Source organism: Orbicella franksi, chromosome 15, assembly GCF_964199315.1.
Source record: "Orbicella franksi chromosome 15, jaOrbFran1.1, whole genome shotgun sequence".
NCBI lineage: Eukaryota > Metazoa > Cnidaria > Anthozoa > Scleractinia > Merulinidae > Orbicella > Orbicella franksi.
This window is the reverse complement of record NC_138159.1, coordinates 17,321,286-17,342,183: the sequence shown is the minus strand read 5'-3', so window position 1 is coordinate 17,342,183 and position 20,898 is coordinate 17,321,286. Positions and strand designations below refer to the sequence as shown.

Below are 20,898 nucleotides of genomic sequence, written 5' to 3'. Positions count from 1 at the left end.
TTATGTATAACATGTACCTTTTTCTCATTTGTTTCGCAATTTTAATGCAATTTGGACGCAAGAATTTCGTACAAGTCTGTCTTTTGGCGTCACCTTGAGCAGTTAATGTTCATTTACGAAAGAAGATGAAAAAAGAAATTGTCTGTACACTTTTGTCTTTCTTAACACAATACGTCGTACACTGAAAGGCAAACTTCTTAATTCATTTTTCATAAAAAGGTGGAGTTCTACTCTATTCTCGAACAAATTTCAAGTGGGCGAACAAATTCAGAGAAGAATGACAAAGCAAGATTGTTCGATAGCTACGTTTGAACAATTCGGCGTTCAAACATTTCGTGATCAATAGCCTTTGATTTAGCGGCATGCAATCTCGCCAGGAACTTTTAAAGTGAACTACTGATTAGTGGTTGCTCAAGGGAATTACGTCAATACTTTAATACCATAACAATGTAGTCTTGGTGTTTGTTTGACAAACAAAATATCCACCGGTCGGTCGGTTATATAAGGTCTTTAGACCCGCATGGTAGCCAAATACATTTGAGCGCAAAGTCAATGATCTTTGGAGTTTTCGTTCCCTCAGGCGAGATTGTAGGCGTACACGGAATTATTAACCGTCACAGCTGATCAAAACACAGACAGAAAAGAAAGACTAAGGTGATAAATAGTGTCATTGATACAGATTGTCACATGATGTGGGCCTTACATAGAGCATGTCAAGAGGGCAATTTAATTTTGGTGTCCATTTTGCTGGAGAGAGGTCTGAACGTAAATGCAAAGGACAAACAAGGACGGACTCCACTTCATATCGCCTCGGAGACAGGCGACAAATTGCTGGCGGAGTTGTTATTTCAGCGGGGGGCAGATACCTGTTCCGTGTGCTCTCGCGGGAGTATTCCGTTAGACTGCAGTCGAGATGATGAAATGACCTTGATGCTTGTTCAAATGATGTCACGGACAGGCAAAGCTGAACTAGCTAAAGATAGATTACAATTTGAAGAATTATCTGAAAAAGCCAGGCAGACAGTCGCAAAGGCATTGGACGTGAAAACAACAAGAAAGAAATCTCCAGTACTCTCATCTCAGTTCTTGAACAAACGAACCTTCGCAAACCTTTTTGGAATAAAAGACGCTGTTTCGCGACTTTCGAGCCTCTCTAACGTTTCTGACAGTAGCAGGTGCAGCGAAAGCGAGTCTGGTTTCTCGGAAATGGACAAATCATCCGACAGTACTTCTATGGAGTCTGTTCAAACGAACGAATCCGTTTCAAGTGGTTTCGTGTCAGTCGATGAACTTTCCCCAGAGTCTTTCAACAGGCGCGCGACGACGGCGCTGACGAAACAAGAGTTTGCCGCGCTGAACCGTTCTCCGTTCATGCTGCGCCGAAACCGCGCCGTGTCAGAACCGCCGCCAAAACGGACAATCAAGCGATCGTCAACTTGGAATATCAGCAGCAAAAGCACCAGCACGTTTCCTCGCCCCGCGCTAAGAAGACGCGTTACATTCCCAGCTGACATTATGTTGGACGTAGCGATCAAGAGTGACGATTTCGTCGAAACGTGTCACCTGATTAAGTCAAGAAAAGTCGATTTTAATCGCGTCGGGTGTAATGGTCTCACACCGCTCCATCGCGCGGCGATCGAGGGTAGTTACGAATGCCTTCAACTTTTGGTCGATCTAGGAGCAAATATAAACGCTCGGAGTGTATTAGGTTGGACACCACTGCACGATGCTGTTTTTCACGAACATGTGAGTTGCGCACTGGTTTTAATAAACGCTGGCGCCGATCTAAGCGCTGAAACGGACGACTTCATGACTGTATTGGACATGGTAAAAACTGACCGAATGCTCTCAGCAATTGGTCGAGCTATGATTGTAACAAATAGCGACGGAGATAAAAACAAACTACGTTACTGCAAACAAGAAGTGTTTGAACCTGTGTTCGACCCCGATAGAGAAACCTGTGTGTAATATAAGATAAACATAGTTTTTCGTGCTGTTGCGGAAATCTAAGCGTTCGTTTCTTAATTTCTTCAGCGAACACCGAACTCATTCAGCTGTACAAAAGGTCAACAGCACTTGGCAAAAAGTATATGGCTGATAAACAGTTTGAGATTGTAAAGTAAATATAATTTTGCTAATAAAAGACATCACAATTAGAGAGTTGCTACTATTTACTTTAGTTAGTGAGCTGTGCGATGACTCTGCGATTGAAGTCCAGGCAAAACGAGAAGTTAGCAGGTAAAATTTCGAAGGTCAAAGGTTTGTTAAAGGTTTCACTTGCAACAAGAAGGTCATTGTAAAGATACACAGCGGTCAGTGTCAAACTTTATAGTAAGTTGTTTATTTGCCTGCGTTGTTTGTTTGTCGTATTTATTTAAGCTGTCGAAAGAACAATGCTTAGATGATTGAACCAATTCTAAAAAGCCTATCTGCCCCAAAGCTTTGTTCAAGTTTGTCAGGCAAAGTGTCAAATGTTTTCCAAACACACAATTCCCCTGAAAATAACTTGAAAATTCTTAAAAAGTTAATCTCTAAAGCAAGTGTAGGTTCTATCACCTACTTGTTCTCTATAAGAACCAATTTCAAGCTAGCTGTTAATTAAATATTACGAGCTACGAACAATGGCAAAATTTACACACGTTTTTTACTACGAAATAGCACTTTATACCTTGCATTCAAAGGCTCAAACCGACAAAACAGGTGTAATTCTCTCTTGTGTGCAAAGCAAATGTCATCTACTCGATGCTCGTCTTTTCCCTCCAGAAACACTCAAAAAAGTACGCTAATTAGAGTTGGCTCCGTTTACATTGACTTGCTTTGTTGATTTCCCTTATCACAATAATTACCATTAGCAATTTACACTGTTCTGTTCTCCATACAAAGGAATCTCTTAAACAATCCAAATTTTAAAGTAAATCACAGCCACGCTGTTTAAATTTATCGGCCAAACTCGGAATTTCCAACAAAGAAAATTGTAAAGAAAAAGAGATTCTTCCAAGACTTACAACTTAACGCGCTTTTAAATTTAATCTCTGTAAAACAATTCGGTATCTTTGAGAAGACGGTAGGGTATTCTTATGTCGTTTTCATTTTCTCCTCTTGACCACCAAAGCCCGCAATATCACTTATAACGCATTTCAATGGGAAAATGATGTAGGTGGTATATTTTGGTGATGGTTAGTCGACTAAAACAGCTATAACAGCAATTAGCTTTGATTCAACGTGTGCAGGTCGCTAGAAAATAAACAACAGTCAACACGTGTGCATAGTGTTGTTTTAATGGTTCATGTCTATTTTCATTGATTACAGAGACTGGTTTTAAACTGGTTACTAGTTGGGAAAAGCTCTGTTACTTAATGAAAACTGGTCAATGCATGAGCCAGGAAATGCCAGTGAAAAGTAACAGAAATTAAAGGAGCTTAGTCACGGTGTTTTGTCTTTTTTTTTGGCCACGTACAAAATCTCCTTTAAATGGAAGGAAACCTGAAAATAATAGTTTACTAAGATAGAAAGACATCAAAGAGATAATAATAAACCATAAAGGAACAAGGATGGTCAAGGATGGCGAAGATTGACAGGGATTGCAAACGGCGAATTTGAAAACTTTAGGCTAAACTTTTCAAAATGTGCAAACCATGACTGAGCTCTTTTAAGGTGGCTAGTTGTAGCTAAGTTCATCGACCACTATACACATTCAACATTTAACATTTTTTTGTCTACAGTTTCCGGCATTTTCCAGCACTTCAGCTTCAATTACATCAATATTACCTTTTTATTCAACTCTTGCTACAATGATGACATCAACCAAACGCCGAAACATCACTGAACAGGTTGCGTCCACTTTCTTGACACTATAAAAGTTACCATGGTAACGATATGACTTTTTAAATACACCTTTAATTTTAGTTTCAAGTCCTCAAAGTTTAATATTTTTCAGGCTTTTTCAAGGTTTTCTTATTCATGACTGCTTTAGTTGTTGTAAAAGCTACGAGTTCTCCCTCTTTGAATTATAGACTGTTGCGATCACTGACGTGAAAACATTTTTTCTTACAACTCCAAGTAACCCCTTCACTTTAATCAGTGTAATAAGAGTTTTGTGATTCTTGTGGCACACCAAGACAATTTCCCTCCAGCTGATGTTTTTCGTCATTCTCACTACCGCTTCCTTAACAATGCACTGGTATTGTAAGGAGAATTAAGATGTATCGAGCGTTAGCCATTTCTCAGACTCTCCTCTTTCGTTCGAAACATAAAACTAACACAAGATATAGACACAGAGATCCACAGAGAAGAATTGCCAAACTTTAAAACTTAACCTGAATCAATAGGACTAACATGATTTTTTTCGGCTACAATAAGAAATCGCGACCTCTCTTTAGTGTGTCTGTTGGCCAATTTTTAAACGTTCTAAATTCGTTTTAATCTTCCTAATTCGTAACCAATCTTGTTTATTTTGTTTATTATTACTACTTTGATGTTTTTCTACCTTACAGAACAAATATATATCTTGTGATTGCATTCAATCTGAAAGTAATTTGCACCTCAGAAAAAATAACTGAAAGAATCGAGACTGTCAACAGGTCATTGCCGAGCTGCCGTCTGCCTCATTTTCAAAACGAGTCCTCGATTGAGACTTTTGATATGAAAATGAGGCAAAATTAAATTCGGAAATGTCCTATTATGGACGTAGTCATTTATTTTCAAAAGTGCCGCGCAGAACAGCAAACCACCCCACAATGTCTGTGGAGATGGCTTAACGTTCAAATTGAAATTTTCTCTTTAGCGCAGATACACCAAAATGCTCCTAGAAGGCTATCACTGAACTCCCTCTATACGACACGACTGCAGGAAATCATGGTAGTTTTATTCATCATCTTGGACTGGATATTGTTTTGATGAATACAACTACCGTGATTCCGTGCAAGCGTGTCTCAGAGGAAATTGGCCATTGCGTGCGGGAAAATCAAAGACACAAAGCGACCCGAGGGCGTCTTAAGACGCGCATGCGTACACAGAGACGACAAGAATCAACTAACGTCATTCAATGGTTTATTTTGATGAACCTTTACATTACTTTTTTTCCGTGTGGTCCAGTTTGGGAAAGTTGAATAAAACCAAACATACAAACACGTCAATGACAACGTCATGACGACCTTGGCATTTATTTTGCTAGGGATTGACCGTAAAACTATTAATTTACTGATGTAACAATCTTGTTGTTGTTGTTTTTTTAAAAAAAGTCCTCCGTCATAGCTGAAACCGATATCGAGAAAATAACAGTCGCTTTGATAATAATCGGCAAAATGAGAACGCAAGCACGAAGGCGAACTCCTACAGTACATTGAACAGTGAGCCAGGTGAAACAGGAAAACAATAGCGGTGACCGAACAGCATTTGCAACGATAACTTTCTAAGTTCTGGGGTTCCTGGTTCCTGTCCTCTGACCTGGAAAAGATAATCGCTATATTTATCACCTGATGCGTCAAGATATTAAAATTCACCAGAGAAACAACCAACCAAAGCATATTCAATTCAGCTATCATGCGAAGTTTGAAAGAAATGAGGTTGAAACCTACTTAACATTCAGCGAGGCGTTAAAGGAGCTCAGTCACGGTATTTTGAGGTATTTTGGCTGAGTAAAAAATTACCTTGAAATTGACAGAAACCTGAAAATAAAAGTTTACTAATATGGAAGAACACCAAAGAGATAGTAATAAACCATAAAGGAACAAGCATGGTGAAGGATGGAGAAGATCAACGCGGATTACAAGCGACGAACTTGAAAGATTTAGGCTAAACTTTTTGAAATGCGCAAACCGTGACGTAGCTAACAAAATTACAACATTACGAGAGGTTAAAGTACGACGTTTACTGTTTACGGCAAACGGCGGTAAACTTTTGCCGTCTGTCTTCAGATGTTTGTAAAGTAGAATGAAAAAAATTATATTTGCATTGAAAAGTAGGAGACGTTTAATGGTTAGAAGAAAAGACCGCAAAATCAGAGGTAATTTTTCCGTACGCCGTTTACCGTAAACGTGATGCTTAACCCCTCACACATTTTTATAGCTGTGTAGCAAAAACTGCCACCCCGTTTCCAAAATGTTTACACATTTATCACTTTGTAAAAGAGGATACACCATTGATTCTCTTCTCGTATTTATGCCATATTTAGTCTCAACGTTTGCCAGGCTAACTTTCATTTCCGACAAACAAGCTACTATACCTTACCATTCATTTTCGTCAAAAACCCAACATCATGACTCCATCCACTCACAGTCCGCTTCATGCTTCCTGGCCTCACTCTGGCACTACCAGTTACCATGGCAGCGCGGCTGTTACCTTGCCTCGATCCCATGGGGTGATACAAATCTATCGCCATGTTGTAAGACATAGCGGCTGGCGAAGGTTCATACTTCATGTAACCTGGCCGTCGTTTGCTTGCGGAGCGAGAATTCGCATAGCCTATCGGCGGACCTTTTTCAATGGAACGTCCGTAAATGTGAATGCCATTTTGTTTAGGTCTACACGACGCAGGAGTCGATTGTGGCGGTTTCTTTGGTTTTGGATGTTTAGTTCTCGTGGAATTCTTCTCAATCTTTAGTCGCACGTGTTTTCTCCAGGCCAGCTGAATTGTAAGCGCAGCGACTTCTCTATTGAGTTCCTCCTGTTCATTTTTCACTTCTGAAAACATCAAATCGCGTTCAATATGTTCTCGCCTTATCGAAGTCCACTTCCTGTACCAGCGTTGAATCAAAACAGCCGCGTTCACTTTCGTGCGTATTAAATGAAGTCGTTCGCGCTCCCTTCGAGCCACTTCCGATTTCGAAGTAACGCTGTGCAATTTGTTCGCTGGTACCTTCTCAGGCAAATCCCTCTTTGGGTCACTATACCTCCGGAAGTTTTTATCATCATGAAATAATAACCCTTCCTCGAGTTCCACGTTTTCTTCTAATAACACTGAAGAAATAATCCTCATCAAGTCCGAGTTATTTTGAAAATTATTTTCCGATCCTTGCCTTGGAGAAGAATTTACCGAAGAAGAACGTTGTTCCTCGCTTGAACTGTGTAACAAATTAGCCACAAGTCTTTCTGTTGCGTTTTCCTGAGCGGTGTCGCCTGACAAAAACATTTCGTCAGCAGTACTGTCATTTTGCGCACGCCTTCGTTCATCACTGGAAGTTGAACACGGTTTGTCTTGATTTTCGTCCGTTGTGCTGGCCTCAAGGCTTATTCCGCTATCGTAAACGCTACAATGCGATTCCTCTCTGATGCTATAGAAGTATGGAAAGAGTCAATGGTTTGACAAAATCCCTGCATGTAGCTAGGAATGACACAGCTGGCTGATCAGTGATTAATTACCTATCACTTACATGCAACGACTTCGCAAATCTAAACTGAACTAACTGTACTGCGAGAAATCTATTATTGCAAAGAGATTGTCACAACAATAGGGTACAAATGCCGAGGTCATAGTTAATAGAGGGAGATGGTTAAGAAACCTGGCAAAGTTCTTTGTCGTATGTTTTTGTTTGCTGTTTTGGGGGTTTACCCTGCACAAAACCTGGCAAGATACAAAAGGTACCAAAGGTGGTTATGTTTGCTCATACAACTAACCAACAGAAGCGTTGCGCTTATGTAATAAAGTCTCTGAGCATAACACAAAGATATGCAGGGTCAAGGACCTTCCAACATAAATCTTAGCCTGTTTGTTTGCTTCTTTGATGTTTACCGGTTTTCCTAACCATTTACCTCTATTAACTATGCTGAAACTGAGAAAATAAATGGAAAGATGATCTCTCGTCTTCTCTCCAGTTTTCTTTCCTAAACGTTTTTTGCCCCATTCCTCTCGATACATAATCCTGTATAAGCACGCGCAATATAACACGCACTGAAACACCCACTGGGACACGCGCAAGAACTCGCACTGAAACACGCACCAGACACACACCAGACCACGCACTGAAACACGCACTGGGACATGCGCAAGAACTCGCACTGAAACACACCAGACCACGCACTGAAACACCCACTGGGACGCGCACAAGAACTCGCACTGAAACACGCACCAGACACGTACCACACCACACACTGAAACACCCACTGGGACACGTGCAAGAACTCGCACTGGAACACGCACCAGACACGCACCAGACCACGCACTGAAACACGTACTGGGACACGCGCAAGAACTCGCACTGAAACACGCACCAGACACGCACCAGACCACGCACTGAAACACCCACTGGGACACGCACAAGAACTCGCACTGAAACACGCACACGCACAAGAACTCGCACTGGAACACGCACCAGACACGCACCAGACCACGCACTGAAACACGCACACGCACAAGAACTCGCACTGAAACACGCACACGCACAAGAACTCGCACTGAAATACGCACACACACACACACACACATACAAGAACTCGCACTGAAACACGCAGAAGAACACGTAATAAAAGAAAAACTGGGACACGCACAGGAAATCGCACTGGAACACGTACAGATAAACGCACTGGAACACGAACACGTATAAGACCTCGCAGAGGCACGCGCACCGGAACACTCAAAACAACACGTAGTGGAACTATATCAAACAATTTAAATTACCTGGGGGATACAATGCGTGGAGACTGGATCCCAGGCAAGTCCAGAGATCTTTTTTGTTCAGCTGCACTTGCTCGTTTTTTCCCATGTAACGTTCTGTTGTGTCTTACTAACAACGGTTTCCGATCTTCAAATTCCTTGCGCACGTTGTAACCGCGCCAACACTTCTGAATGGTTGTGGCCGCGATGTCCTGGATGCCATTAATAGTCAGCGCTCCTTGTTCGATCATATACTGGACGTCAAAACAAATTCAGAGAGCTCACAATTATTTTCCGAAAAAATGTATGCATCTCCTCTGTTATTCCTGGCAAGCCACTGCTCCATTACTTCTTAAGTCAAAACTCACAATACATAAGCAGTCCATCGACAAAAATCCTTAGCGTGTGATCATTCAAATGAAAGCTATTGAGCAGTACTTTCATATGCTACTGCTGTACAAGATGGTTTTAATTAACTTCCAACTGGTTCTACGTTTGACGAGTAAATCGTAATGTGTGACCATTTAAATGAACGCTACTGAACAGTACATTCATGTAATGTACATAATTCTTCCATTATCCCAAGCTGGAAATCTTGAAAAAAAATACACTTTCGTTGTCTAATACGGAGGTAATGCTTGTAAGAAGAAGAAAGAAGAAAGATTCCCTGTTACCTGGGCAACGTCCTGGTGGTCACCAATGATCGCGTAATCAAGAGGAGTCAGTCTGAAATGAAATAGAATCAACTAAGGTCGCTATATTATTATTATGTTTCACCACCGCTATTCCCTTTGTCTCTGAGACCGAGAGTTATCTTAAATCACAATCCAGAGTGAAACTATTACATTTCAAGAACAAAAGTTTTAAAAGACACGGTGACCTGGGTTCCCAGCCCAAGGCGGCCATTATGTTGTGTTCTTGGGCAAGACACTTGGGCACTGACGAATTTAATGCAGAGGTAACCCTGAAATGGACCAGTATTCCATCCAGGGGGAGTAGAAATACTCCTAGTCGCTTCATGCTACAGAAACCGGAGATAAGCGCTGGCTTAATGAGCCACTAAGTTCGAAAGTAAGACTTAGCCGACGTTTACTTGCAGCCCTTAGAACGGTTTTAAATTGAGTGTCGTAAGACCAAAACCAAACCAAACACTTACCAATTAGATTACTCCGCCAATTTAAACCAAAACCAAAGTAATTACCTGTTAACTTTCAACACGCAACTGATAACCGCTCTAAACCTACCTATCAGTGTCCAATTCGGTAAAGTTAGGGAAGGCTCTGTTCCTTATCAACAGCTTCACAGCCTCCAAATGCCCGGATGCACAGCTCCAGTGCAGCGCGGTGATACCGTCCTTGTCTTGATGATCCATCTCCGCGCCATGTTCAATCAACACCGTCATGAACTTGACAAACCCACCATGAGCAGCGCACTGCAGTGGCGTACGGCTACAAACGAGCAAAGAAAAAAAAATAAACAATACATCAAGCGTTACCTGAGACACGCCATGGTCAGTTGATGGGAGTCTGGGTACTAGCCCTGCCCAACTGTTGGAAGTCTGGGTACTAGCCTGGCCAGGTTTCTTTTGCTCAACACAGAAGTGCTTACAACAAAGCGACCTTTCGTGACAGACTAGTCTACGTAAGCGTGACTTTCCGTTACAAAATAGTTAACACTACTGCGACCAAGCGCGACAGAATCACTCGCGTTAGCCCGGTCCACACTACTCTGGAGAAATTTGAAAACAGCGTTTTCACTCTGTAAACGCATCAAATGTCTTCCGTCCACATTACGGCGGAGAAATGTGAAAACGCAACAACCACCGGCAATCTTGGATTTGTGTTTGAGGAAAATTTGGTCAGGGAAATCACATGATTTATTGCAACGCTATCGTTTTCAAAAAGCTCCGTTTTCAAAATGTTTTCCGTCCACACGAAAACTAAAAGCCGGCGTTTTCAAATTCCTCCAGTTTAAAGGGTGCTTTCGAAAAGCTCGGTTTTCGTGACGGATTAGTGTGGACGGTAGGACTAACCATAGAAACAAAGCTGTGTTTTCAAATTTCTCCTACGTAGTGAGGACGAGGCATGAATCATAAGCATCGCCATGACTGAGTTATGTATGGATAGGAGATCATTTGTTCCGTGGGGGGAGGGCAGAAGACAGAATTACTCACCCCAGAGAGTCCTTGCTGTCCACTGCCAAGCCCTGCTCTATCAAAGCGACACAGATAGGAGCATGACCTCCAAGAGCTGCCCAGTGAAGCAGTGTTCGGCCATCTTGGTCTTCTAAGTTCACAGTGGCACCATCTGCAACAAAAGATTCACTTGTTAAGGTTATTCTACAGATAGTCATAGAAGAAAGATTAAGATAGATACCTATGAATTCCGGTTAAAAGTCTTTTGTTCAAGAGATGGTGGGTGGGTGGGTCGTGGGTATATTTGCGGGGGAAGATAACCATGATTGGAGGGTGGGGGGGGGGGGGAGCTTGTCATTGGGAGGAAGTTTGCTTTCGAAGAATTTAAGCTGCATACAGGATACTAGCGTGGGTAGGATTGGAAGCATTTCCGCATTTTTAACGAACAAAACGTTTCACGCGGCCAAAAATGCAGAAAAAATTGCTGCATAAGCTAACAGAGCACCGCACGGTAAAACTCTTTGAAATTCTTCAGTCGTAACACGTCTCTGAGCATACTCTAACGACTACATTACACTTGCCGGTTTTCATGTGAGGTCATCAATTTCCAAAATAAGAAATTACCAATCCTTGTGAAGTTTTAGTTTCATCAGACGCAAGACCCTCTAATAATTTGACGTTTTGCGACGTTTAAGCCCGACAGGGTTCCTCATTATGTAATGGAGCACGTCGGAATTTCCAAGTTTATGCGTTGCGTGACATTAAAATGGCGGCTCGATAAGGCTGTCGAGTAAGTCAAAAGATGAGTTATTGCTCAAGTTTTTACTAACTAAACAGTTCTTGCGCTAGGCAAAGTATTAATTTCAATGTATCGGAGCTCTAGAGTAATAACGTTTCGTTTCAATGGCAAAACTCAATGACAGATGTTTGTGTCCCTCGGAGGGACACAAACATGGCGACACCATACAAAGCTCTATAACTTCGAGTGAAACACTTCTCCGAATAACGCGCGGATGGAAAACCGTACAGACTTAAAACTTGGTGAGATTATTTATATATCAATCATCTTTCATATCTCAGCTTCTTGACTTAATTTATTGAATGGTTACGACTTTTATTTTTGATGGCGTGACATTGCAAACCACTGAGCCATACAATATTTGGAACAGTTACATTTCCTTTTAAAGCAAGAGCTAAATCTTCATACGAGTCCATAGACTTATATTCGGAAGGGAGGTCGCTTATTTTCAGGGGGCGAAGAAGAGGGAAAGAAGGAATTATCTCACGGCTTTTGCATCCAAGCTTTAGGAGGCTTACTGGCGAGAGAACGTACTCTCGGAATTTAACAGTATGCAACAGAACTGGTTGGAATAAACGATATTCATGGTCGAAACAAGTTGGGGGATACCAGTTTAGAAAAAATGTTTCTTCAACACCTGTTAACCCTCCATGGAAGGATTTGAGTAGATTTAAAATCTATGGGAGGACGCTCGACAACGTGCGGTTAAACGCAAGTAAGAACATGAAATCAAGCCAAATGTCGTTCTGGTTTTATTCAGGTCATGAAACTCGACTTACTCAGAATCAAACTGTTGACGACTTCAGTGTGTCCCATCTCGCATGCGCGGTAGATTGGTGTGTGCTCAAGCATGTCCAGTGCATCAACGCAGGCTCCGAATTGAATCAGCAGCTTCACACAGTTCACGTGACCAGAGTAAGCTGCAGAATGTAGGGCGGTTCCCCCTGTTTTGTCCGTAGCGTGTACATCAAGGTTGCGCTCCAGCATCGTCTTCAGCGCATTTTCACTTCCTGGTGAAATTTAACGATAAACCATTATTGACCACTAAGGAGAGACCGTAGTTATACCGGAAGTTTATAAAGGAAATTATACCAGAAGTAGCTAGCGTCTTCTCTAACGAAATCCGAAGCATTTCTAACTAAAACAACTTGTTGAACGTTTGCGCCAACCTTTTCCAGCAGCCCACATGAGAGCAGTTCTCCCATCTTTATCGGGAATATCTTTAATTTTGTCGAAAGACAGGAACACAGCGACTGTTTCACTAAAGTTGCTTTGTGCGACGTAATGCAGAGCTGTCGCTCCATTGCCGTCGGCCGCAGTGAAGTCAGCATTCTTTTCAAGCAGCATTTTCACTAACTGAGGGTTACCTGCAGAACACAAATTTAAGAGAACATAAATTAACAGGGATTTATTGAGACTGCTTCGCCCGAAATACGATTCGCAGATAACGATTCGCCAAGATTGAAAGTCCCTTAGAAAAGATACGAAAGTTAAAATAACGCTGTCAGTCCGGCAGTTACGTGGTCAATGAAGACTAAATTTTTCAAGTTCGTCGTTTGTAATCCGCAACAATCTTCTGCATCCTGAACCATCCTTGATCCTTTATGGCATACCATTATCTCTTTGGTGTTTTTTCTACCTCAGAAATTATCATTTTCAGGTGTCCTTCAGTGTAAAGGTAATTTTATACCTGGTGATTGTTGCGTTTTCAAATTCCTCCGGCGCAGTGCGGACGGAAGACATTTGTTGTGTTTTCAGAGTGAAACCGCCGTTTTCAAATTTCTCCGACGTAGTGTAGACGGGGTCTTACGAGGCACACGCTCTTTGGGATGATGTGGCGAGCCCAAAGACGAAGGTGCACACCGTCTTGTAGAATGCCAAAATAATGGTTTTTCCAATTATACTTCGAAGTTTAAAATTTAACAAACCTAAAACTGCAGCCCAGTGGAGAGGAGAACGGTTCATGTTATCTTGTGCTGACACTTTGCACTTGTCAAGAGAAAGCAACACTTTGACGGCGGCTTCATTCTGATGAGCTACAGCAAGATGCAGGGCAGTTCTTCCTTCACTGTCTGGTTCGTTGATTATATCAGAGTTTGCGTCCTTGAAAATACAAAATCAACAGTAGTGTTTTCATTTGACACTGTATTTAATGTTGAACAAGGTGGTTCTAGCTTTTAAGTCTGTGTATGAAACCCTAGTGCGTGACCATTCAAATGAAAGCTATTGAGCAGTACTTTCATGTGGTACTGCATGTTTATTATGCTGTACAAGTTCTAACTTTTAAGTCTGTGGATGAAACCCTAGTGTGTGACCATTCAAATGAAAGCTATTGAGCAGTACTTTCACGTGGTACTGTTTATTATGCTGTGCAAGGTGGTTCTAACTTTTAAGTCTGTGGCTGAAACCCTAGTGTGTGACCATTCATATGAAAGCTATTGAGCAGTACTTTCATGTGGTACAAGGTGTACAAGGTGGTTCTAACTTTAACGTTTGGCCCTACAGTATCACCACTGAAATGGAAACAAGCGGGTGGTACTTCTAAGTCTTCTAAAGGGATGTTACATTGTGACTTTTATCCCAATTCATCGTGATTAAGAGAGCAGTGAAAGATAAATGTACCTGAACTCGGTTTTGAAGTATTGTAAAAAAAGTACAATGCATAAACAAGAAATTGATTTACCAAAATTAGTTTCACAACGCCTGGATCTGGATTCGTAACTGCCCAGTGCAGGGGCGTTCTCTCTGGTAATAGAAGTTAGTACAAGACAGGTGTAAGTCAAAACTTTTTTAGCATAGAGAGGCTTTCAACTGAGTATTGTACAACCAAATCCTCGTAATCACTCTAGCCAATCACAAAGGATGTAGACAACCCACTGAACCAATCAAAACTCCAGGCAATTACGTTTATCTGACGCGAAGCGCGGGCAAATGTATGCATGTGAGTCACAAGTGGCTATTGGACTTTTTGGGGACAGGTTTTAGCCTCGTATTTGGCTCTGATGATTTGACCTTATTCACATCTTACGGTTATCACTTCACCTGTAAGTACCCTAACCCATCAGATAAGAGGACTCATAAAAGTACATGTAAAACTCTACATACTTTGCTTGTCAATTAGTGTGACAGCGCTAACAGCTTTCAGCAATAACTTGATATGCTCAGCATTTCCATATGACGCACTCCAGTGCAGGGGGGTCATCTGGTCATTATCACGCTCATCGGCTTCACCTTTGGGCACTCGCTTTAATAACATACTCAAGCACTGTAATACCAAATGGAACAAAAGGTGTTGCTATCAGTGTCATTCATGACTCGCTTGTGGTAATTAAAGGGCATCAAATTACTTGCACTTCATCAACAACGAGCAAAAGGTTTGACCGTATACTGTTTTAAAGCCCCCCCCCTGATAAAAAAAAATACCACCACTAAATAAATAAACTCTTTGTTAAGCTTGTGCCTTGTGCCTCTGTTTTAAAGCGAGTTCTCAAACAAAACCTTTCAAATGAAAATGAGATTTATCTACATGAGAATGAACATACAAGTGAAGCATAGTTTCATATCAGTGGTTTCACATGAAGACTTGTTTACTAGACACAGAGGAAAAAGGCAACACAGAAAAGGCCTATTGGCAACAGGAAAAAAAATGAACAAACAAAATGGATTGCAATCCATTAATCATAACCCAAAATATGACCTCTTGAACTCACAAAAGTGAATGCTTTTGTTATTTGTGACGTTTGCAATGATATCATGACTGACAGAAGTGTATTTTGCAAATGTCACTTAGTTGACTTCTGAACTTCAGAGTTTGTTGGCAACTGAAAGGCACAGTCTTGCCCTGAAATCCCAGTGTAAATTGGAATTCACATGTAGAGAGGAAAATGTGAACACCCATGGCCCAAGCCTGTCAGCCAGCAAGAAAACAATCAATAAAAGGACAGCTAAACAAACCTTAGAGGACTGATGGCTTGTGGCAAAGTGAAGAGGGGTTCTGAAAAATAAGCATGTTTATAGTTAAACAAGTCATTCACAACAAATGTTTTACTGCAAGAAAGAATTCATAGAAAAGAAACAAAGACATGGCAGCATGTTTACAATAAACTTGTAACAAACATTCATAATGAACACAAGATCTTTTTTCACAAGCCACGCTGAATTGTCACTTCTATCTTATTTTCGAACATATGTAAAGAAGATACGTGAGTGTTTGCATCTTGATATTACTCCAATGTATATCTCTCACTAATAATTTTTTTTTTCTGGATTTGCTTCCAAACCCATCCCATTGAGTTTAAAAGCCTTATACAAAACCACTTGTCACATCCAATCAGTGTGTGCCTTGTAAAAGTTTCAATGTTAGGAATCAAAACATTACTAACACATTGTCAAATTTAGTTTTCCGAGTATGACACATACCTGCCTTTGTTATCCTTTGCCTTCCAGTTTGCTCCTTTTGCTAACAGCAGTTTCACACATTTTAGGTTTCCCTGAGTAAGCAAACAACAGTAGAACAAAATCGTGTCAGGTATTTTATTTACAGTATTATTGTGCAACACCAGAAAATATCCGGTTACACACCCAACAGTTACAGAAGGTCAATGCTAATTCCAAAGATGGGGGAGTTGGTAAGTTAAACTGCAATTTCCAGAGGGGTGGAGCGGAGTTCATACCCCTGCCCCCCCCCAAAAAAACCTTCCATGGGAGGGGTGGAATACAGTAATTCTGAGGCAACACATAACAAAATACCCAGTACTGACAAATGCGTCAAACCCAAGGTTTGATAATTACAACTTACAATAAACAAAATAATACCACGACTTATCTCATACCTGATATGTTGCCCAGTGGAGAGGAGTCCTACCATCCACATCACAAGCACTGACCTGTTTCACATAATAAATTATTATAATTTAATATACCTGATAATAAATTATTACGACTACGTGAAGTTATCCACTCATTATTATAAGAAATTATTTAATTTCATTTGTAGTTTATAATTTTATACAGCTACAGGTACACAGAAGTACACAAGGTAAGACATGAGGGGTGTTAAACTCACTTACAGTGATTAATGGGGGCTTTAACCACTGTTTTTTTGCTAATATCACTTTCATGTTACGGTGATATTTCAGATTTGTGATCACACCTGGGAATAATATCTAGACTACAATTAGTCCCTCTTTTGCTAAGTCCGTTGAGCATGATGCAAAAAAAAAAAAAAATTGAAAAAACATGCTTTTCGCCCCCAGGATTTGCACAGCCATTTTTCTTATCACACATTTTTCAACTTGAAGCTTACAGACAAAGCGAACGAGTGTCTACTCCTAGTCTAAGTAATTTCCTACTCTGGAAGAATGTAATTAAATCAAGACAGTTCTCTATAATCTTACATTGGCTCCAGCTTTCAGCAGAAGCTCTGCACAGTCAAGTCTGTCTCCTAAAACACTGTATACCTGAGACAAAAGACAAAAGACAATCAGCAACTCCAATTAATCAATTACAACTGAGGAGTTTGAAGCCTAGGACTCTTACCAATGGAGTGCGACCAAACTGATCTCCTCTGTTTACCAGGCCTATCTCATCTACGATGTCACGGAAAGAAAGAGAATCTGTTGTTAGCTTACAATAACATCATCACTGGCACTGCATGTACCATCAAACATACTACAAAATCATTATAATTCTTACACACCACTATGAGTCATGTCAAGCTGACCACAGCAAGTCTAAACTTTAATCACAAAACAACTCCATAACGCATACACAGTCACAAGTGAAAAAGACAGTCAAGAACTAATGCACAATCATACAGCACAATCTCTAAAGAAGTGCTGAAAAAGACTAAAAGTTCTGAGGGGTGGGTGGGTGGGGAAGTCAGACTATGGCTGAAAGTAACAAGAACAACTGCCTGCCTTACAAATCACATGACCTTTTATTAGCTCCAGGCCCCAGCGTGAGTGTGAGAAAAAGATTTTCCTTTTACTCAGCCAGTAGAAGATAACACTTATATAGTACCACACCAAATCATCGTTATCCTCAGGTTTGCCAACTGAAAATAACCATGCTGGCAATTAAGCCATTCAAAGCATGATCAGCACTCTCCTGTAGTTTTTTTTTTGACGTTCATTAAAATTATTTGCACATATAAAAATAAGTATTACCTTCATGTAACAATCTTTGAAGAAGTGGTTTGTTTCCATTCACAGCAGCAGCATGTAAAGGAGTTGGTAAAACACCTAGAATCAAATTAAAATTAAAAGTACATGTAATTGATCTTTTTTCATTCCAAATTCTGCTCTATGATATAACTTTTATGAACATGCATTGAGGCAATGCTGTTTATGTGCACATGAAGTAAATTTAAGTTGCTTCATGATTTCAATTTGTTCTCAGCCAAAATAGCTTACAATGTAAGATCATGTATGCCATTTAATATTTTGCCTTACATAGTGTGGGTACCCAGCTCATTTAAATATTAGCACACACTCAAGTGCATGTTAATAATGCAAGAAATCACGTTCAACGATGAACAAATGTTATTCAATGGAATCACCTACAAAAACGGGAAAGAAGAGAGTATCTGATTGTCCCAAATGATAGGCTTTTTTATTGCAAGCTAAACCTAGCTTGGCTCTCACTTTTATTTTACCTGCAGCTGCCAAACCTTACACTAAACTAAAGGAAAATAAATGGCACAGTCTGCTTCCTTTCTCTAACAAAGCATATGTATATGTTCTAACTCAAAGGTAAAAAGAATTGTTACTAATAACACACCAAAATTAATGATCAATTTTTTCGACAAAACAGCCCTTTGTTTCATTTGAGTGTTCCTCTAAAAAATTGTTCTAACTCCCTAAGGGGTGGTAAATGGTCATTCATAAACGATGTGTCTCACAAAATTTTTGTTGAATTTCATGAGTCTTGCAGTCTCATTTTTTATGCAGTTATGTGTGTCTTGCAGTATCGTTTTTTTCACAAAGCTGTCTCACAGGCTAAGAAAGTCTTGCTGTACTGATTTGTTTGCTTTTCTATATTTGTAAGCTTAAATCAATAAATGACATTTTAACATCTTAGAACCAGAATGTCTCAAGCTCACACTTAAAACACTTTGAAGTCTTAGACTCTCACAATTGAAGAAGTCAAAATGTCTCGGGCTCACAAAGGAAAATGCTTAAGTCTCTCCTTCTTGCAAAGTCTCACATTTACCATTCATTACCTCTTAGTATTGTTTGGTAAATAGGGTTGAGTCAACAGGCAAGCTAAGCTAAGTATATTTACCATTTTGTGAGGAACCAGATTCCAAATGATCCTCAAGGTTTTCCCATGAACTGTTTTCTTCATCCTGAAACAATTTTTAAAACCAAATGATGATCAACAGCACTGTTTTAAATGTACTAAAAACAGTTATTGGTCAGATGAGTTTGCAGAAAAAACAATATGCTGTGTACAGACATATTTTTCAGATCTTTTTATCTCACTGACTGATTGTGTATCAACTATTCAAAATAATCAAATTAGTATGGCATCATCTTCTGTGAAGCACTAAATTTTAAGGATTGATGACTTTTTTTATGGATAATTTAGTGATATTTTGTCTTTCGCAGAACCTACATGTAATTTTAGGGATTTGAAAAGACTGGGTCCAGCAAGCCATGTAAAATTATTGTAGCATAGAATTAAAGCACAGTGTTGTGTTGTCTGATTTGGGGCTCACATCACCAAATAACTTTAGTCATTTTCTAGTTTGAACCCCCCCCCCCCTCCCCCCCTTCTCACCTCCCTGGGTATTTTTGGTTTAGCTTTATACTTTCCTTTATAAATTTTGGCTTCCCCCCTTGCAATTTCAGTGAACCTTCCTTGGGGTGGGTATGAATATTTTCTGGAGCTGTACATTGTAACTGATCTACTTTTATTGTGAATATTTGGATGACACATGTCTGTAAATCCTTGTGCGCTTTATCACAAATGCTGCAGTCAATTTCAGGCTCATAGTTATTGTTTGTGTCTTTAGGCAAGTGGAGTAAATTTTGTAGTTTTTTTTGTTCATAAATATTCTCTTATGAGACTTTTTTGGAGGATAACTAAACGAAAATACAGATATTGCAAAAATTAGAGCCCAAAACCTTTTTGAGTCACACAGTATATGAATTTTCATTAATGTACAAGGGTGTCAAATTGAGTATTATTTTGATGAAGACAATCAATGTCATGCAAACACAATAAACTTTGAAAAAGAAGCAGGTAAACACAAAGAAACCAGATGTACCCATATTGACAAGTAGATTTAAATACGAATCACTAAAAGACTGAGAGGAAATTAAATGTACTCTGTTTCAAACCATATATTGACTACAATAATTTTTTTGGCATGTGATGCATTGTATAGCAAATTTTCTGGTTTGGTACTGAAGGCAGTATTGAAATACTAAATTTAATGCAGAACATCTTGTGTAAATGTTTGATTTTATGGCAAATTCTACCGAGAGGAGGAGAATTTTATGAATTTTAAACTGAACACTTTGTTACCAGCACAGACATGCCAATATAAAGAATGTCACCATGAATATGTTAGTCATGTTTAAAATTAAACACAGAACTTAAAAAAATATATATGTCTAATTTTCTACGGGTCGGAGTAATTTTCGAAACATTCAGTCTTTGGAGAAAAAAAATCGAACAAATCCAGATCGGATATGGAAATTAAGCTTACTCACAACATAAGCTTAATTAAGCTTGCTACAAATGTTTAAAAAAATCATGCTTAAAATCTGGCTGTTGATTCATTTGGACAGTCGTTTTCATTCAGAATTCTCTGCTTCAGTTGAGATCCTCGCTCAGTGAAGATATAATTGGAATCAACAGTTTATTCACATGTGATTCACGACAACAAGCACATGAAACTCAGCACTACAATATCCCAACATTTCACGCACCGTAACTGACACGTCGTGAAATGAACAAGTTATCACTCGCAAAAGCATCAAAATGCTGTTCATTATCATACTCACACTTTCACTTGAAGTCATTGCTGTTGTTTCAATTAATCCACGGGTATATTCTTTTCCTCTATACACAATTTACCGCTCGCCGAAGAGAGCACGGACAGAACATATCGTTAACAGCATCTTGTTGTTGTACCAAGGTCAAACAAGACTACGAAATTAGTATTAATTGCGACCAGATTTCACGCCATGGCAACAAAGACGTCAAGGAAAACACCATAATAAGTCCGTGAAATATTTATGGATTCGTATAGATGACAAATTTCGTTGTAAACAGCTTTCTGAGAGGTTTTAATCGTACACCAGTGGTAGATAGTGTATATTGTTGACAGAAGAAAATCATCAGGCAGTAGCCCGGGGAGTATGG

General features: G+C 39.9%; 2 protein-coding genes across 2 annotated transcripts; one reads left to right on the top strand and one right to left on the bottom strand.

The window, feature by feature from the left end:
- The first annotated feature begins 308 nt into the window (after positions 1–308).
- On the top strand, positions 309–2,426 carry LOC145470332 (uncharacterized). The gene has a single exon (XM_081454173.1). The coding sequence runs from the start codon at positions 688–690 to the stop codon at positions 1,966–1,968; it is 1,281 nt and encodes a 426-aa protein (XP_081310299.1). The 5' UTR covers positions 309–687; the 3' UTR covers positions 1,969–2,426.
- A 522-nt stretch (positions 2,427–2,948) lies between these two features.
- LOC145470742 (uncharacterized) lies at positions 2,949–20,870 on the bottom strand. Its single transcript, XM_081454568.1, has 19 exons — positions 20,538–20,870; positions 18,808–18,871; positions 17,691–17,765; positions 17,062–17,111; positions 16,920–16,982; positions 16,356–16,409; positions 15,943–16,013; positions 15,478–15,517; positions 14,629–14,788; positions 14,207–14,268; positions 13,452–13,626; positions 12,693–12,890; positions 12,303–12,533; positions 10,764–10,896; positions 9,835–10,038; positions 9,265–9,316; positions 8,615–8,844; positions 6,229–7,271; positions 2,949–5,445 (listed from the first exon to the last, which is right to left on the bottom strand). The coding sequence occupies exons 1-19, from the start codon at positions 20,553–20,555 to the stop codon at positions 5,411–5,413; spliced, it is 2,958 nt and encodes a 985-aa protein (XP_081310694.1). The 5' UTR covers positions 20,556–20,870; the 3' UTR covers positions 2,949–5,410.
- Positions 20,871–20,898: the final 28 nt, after the last annotated feature.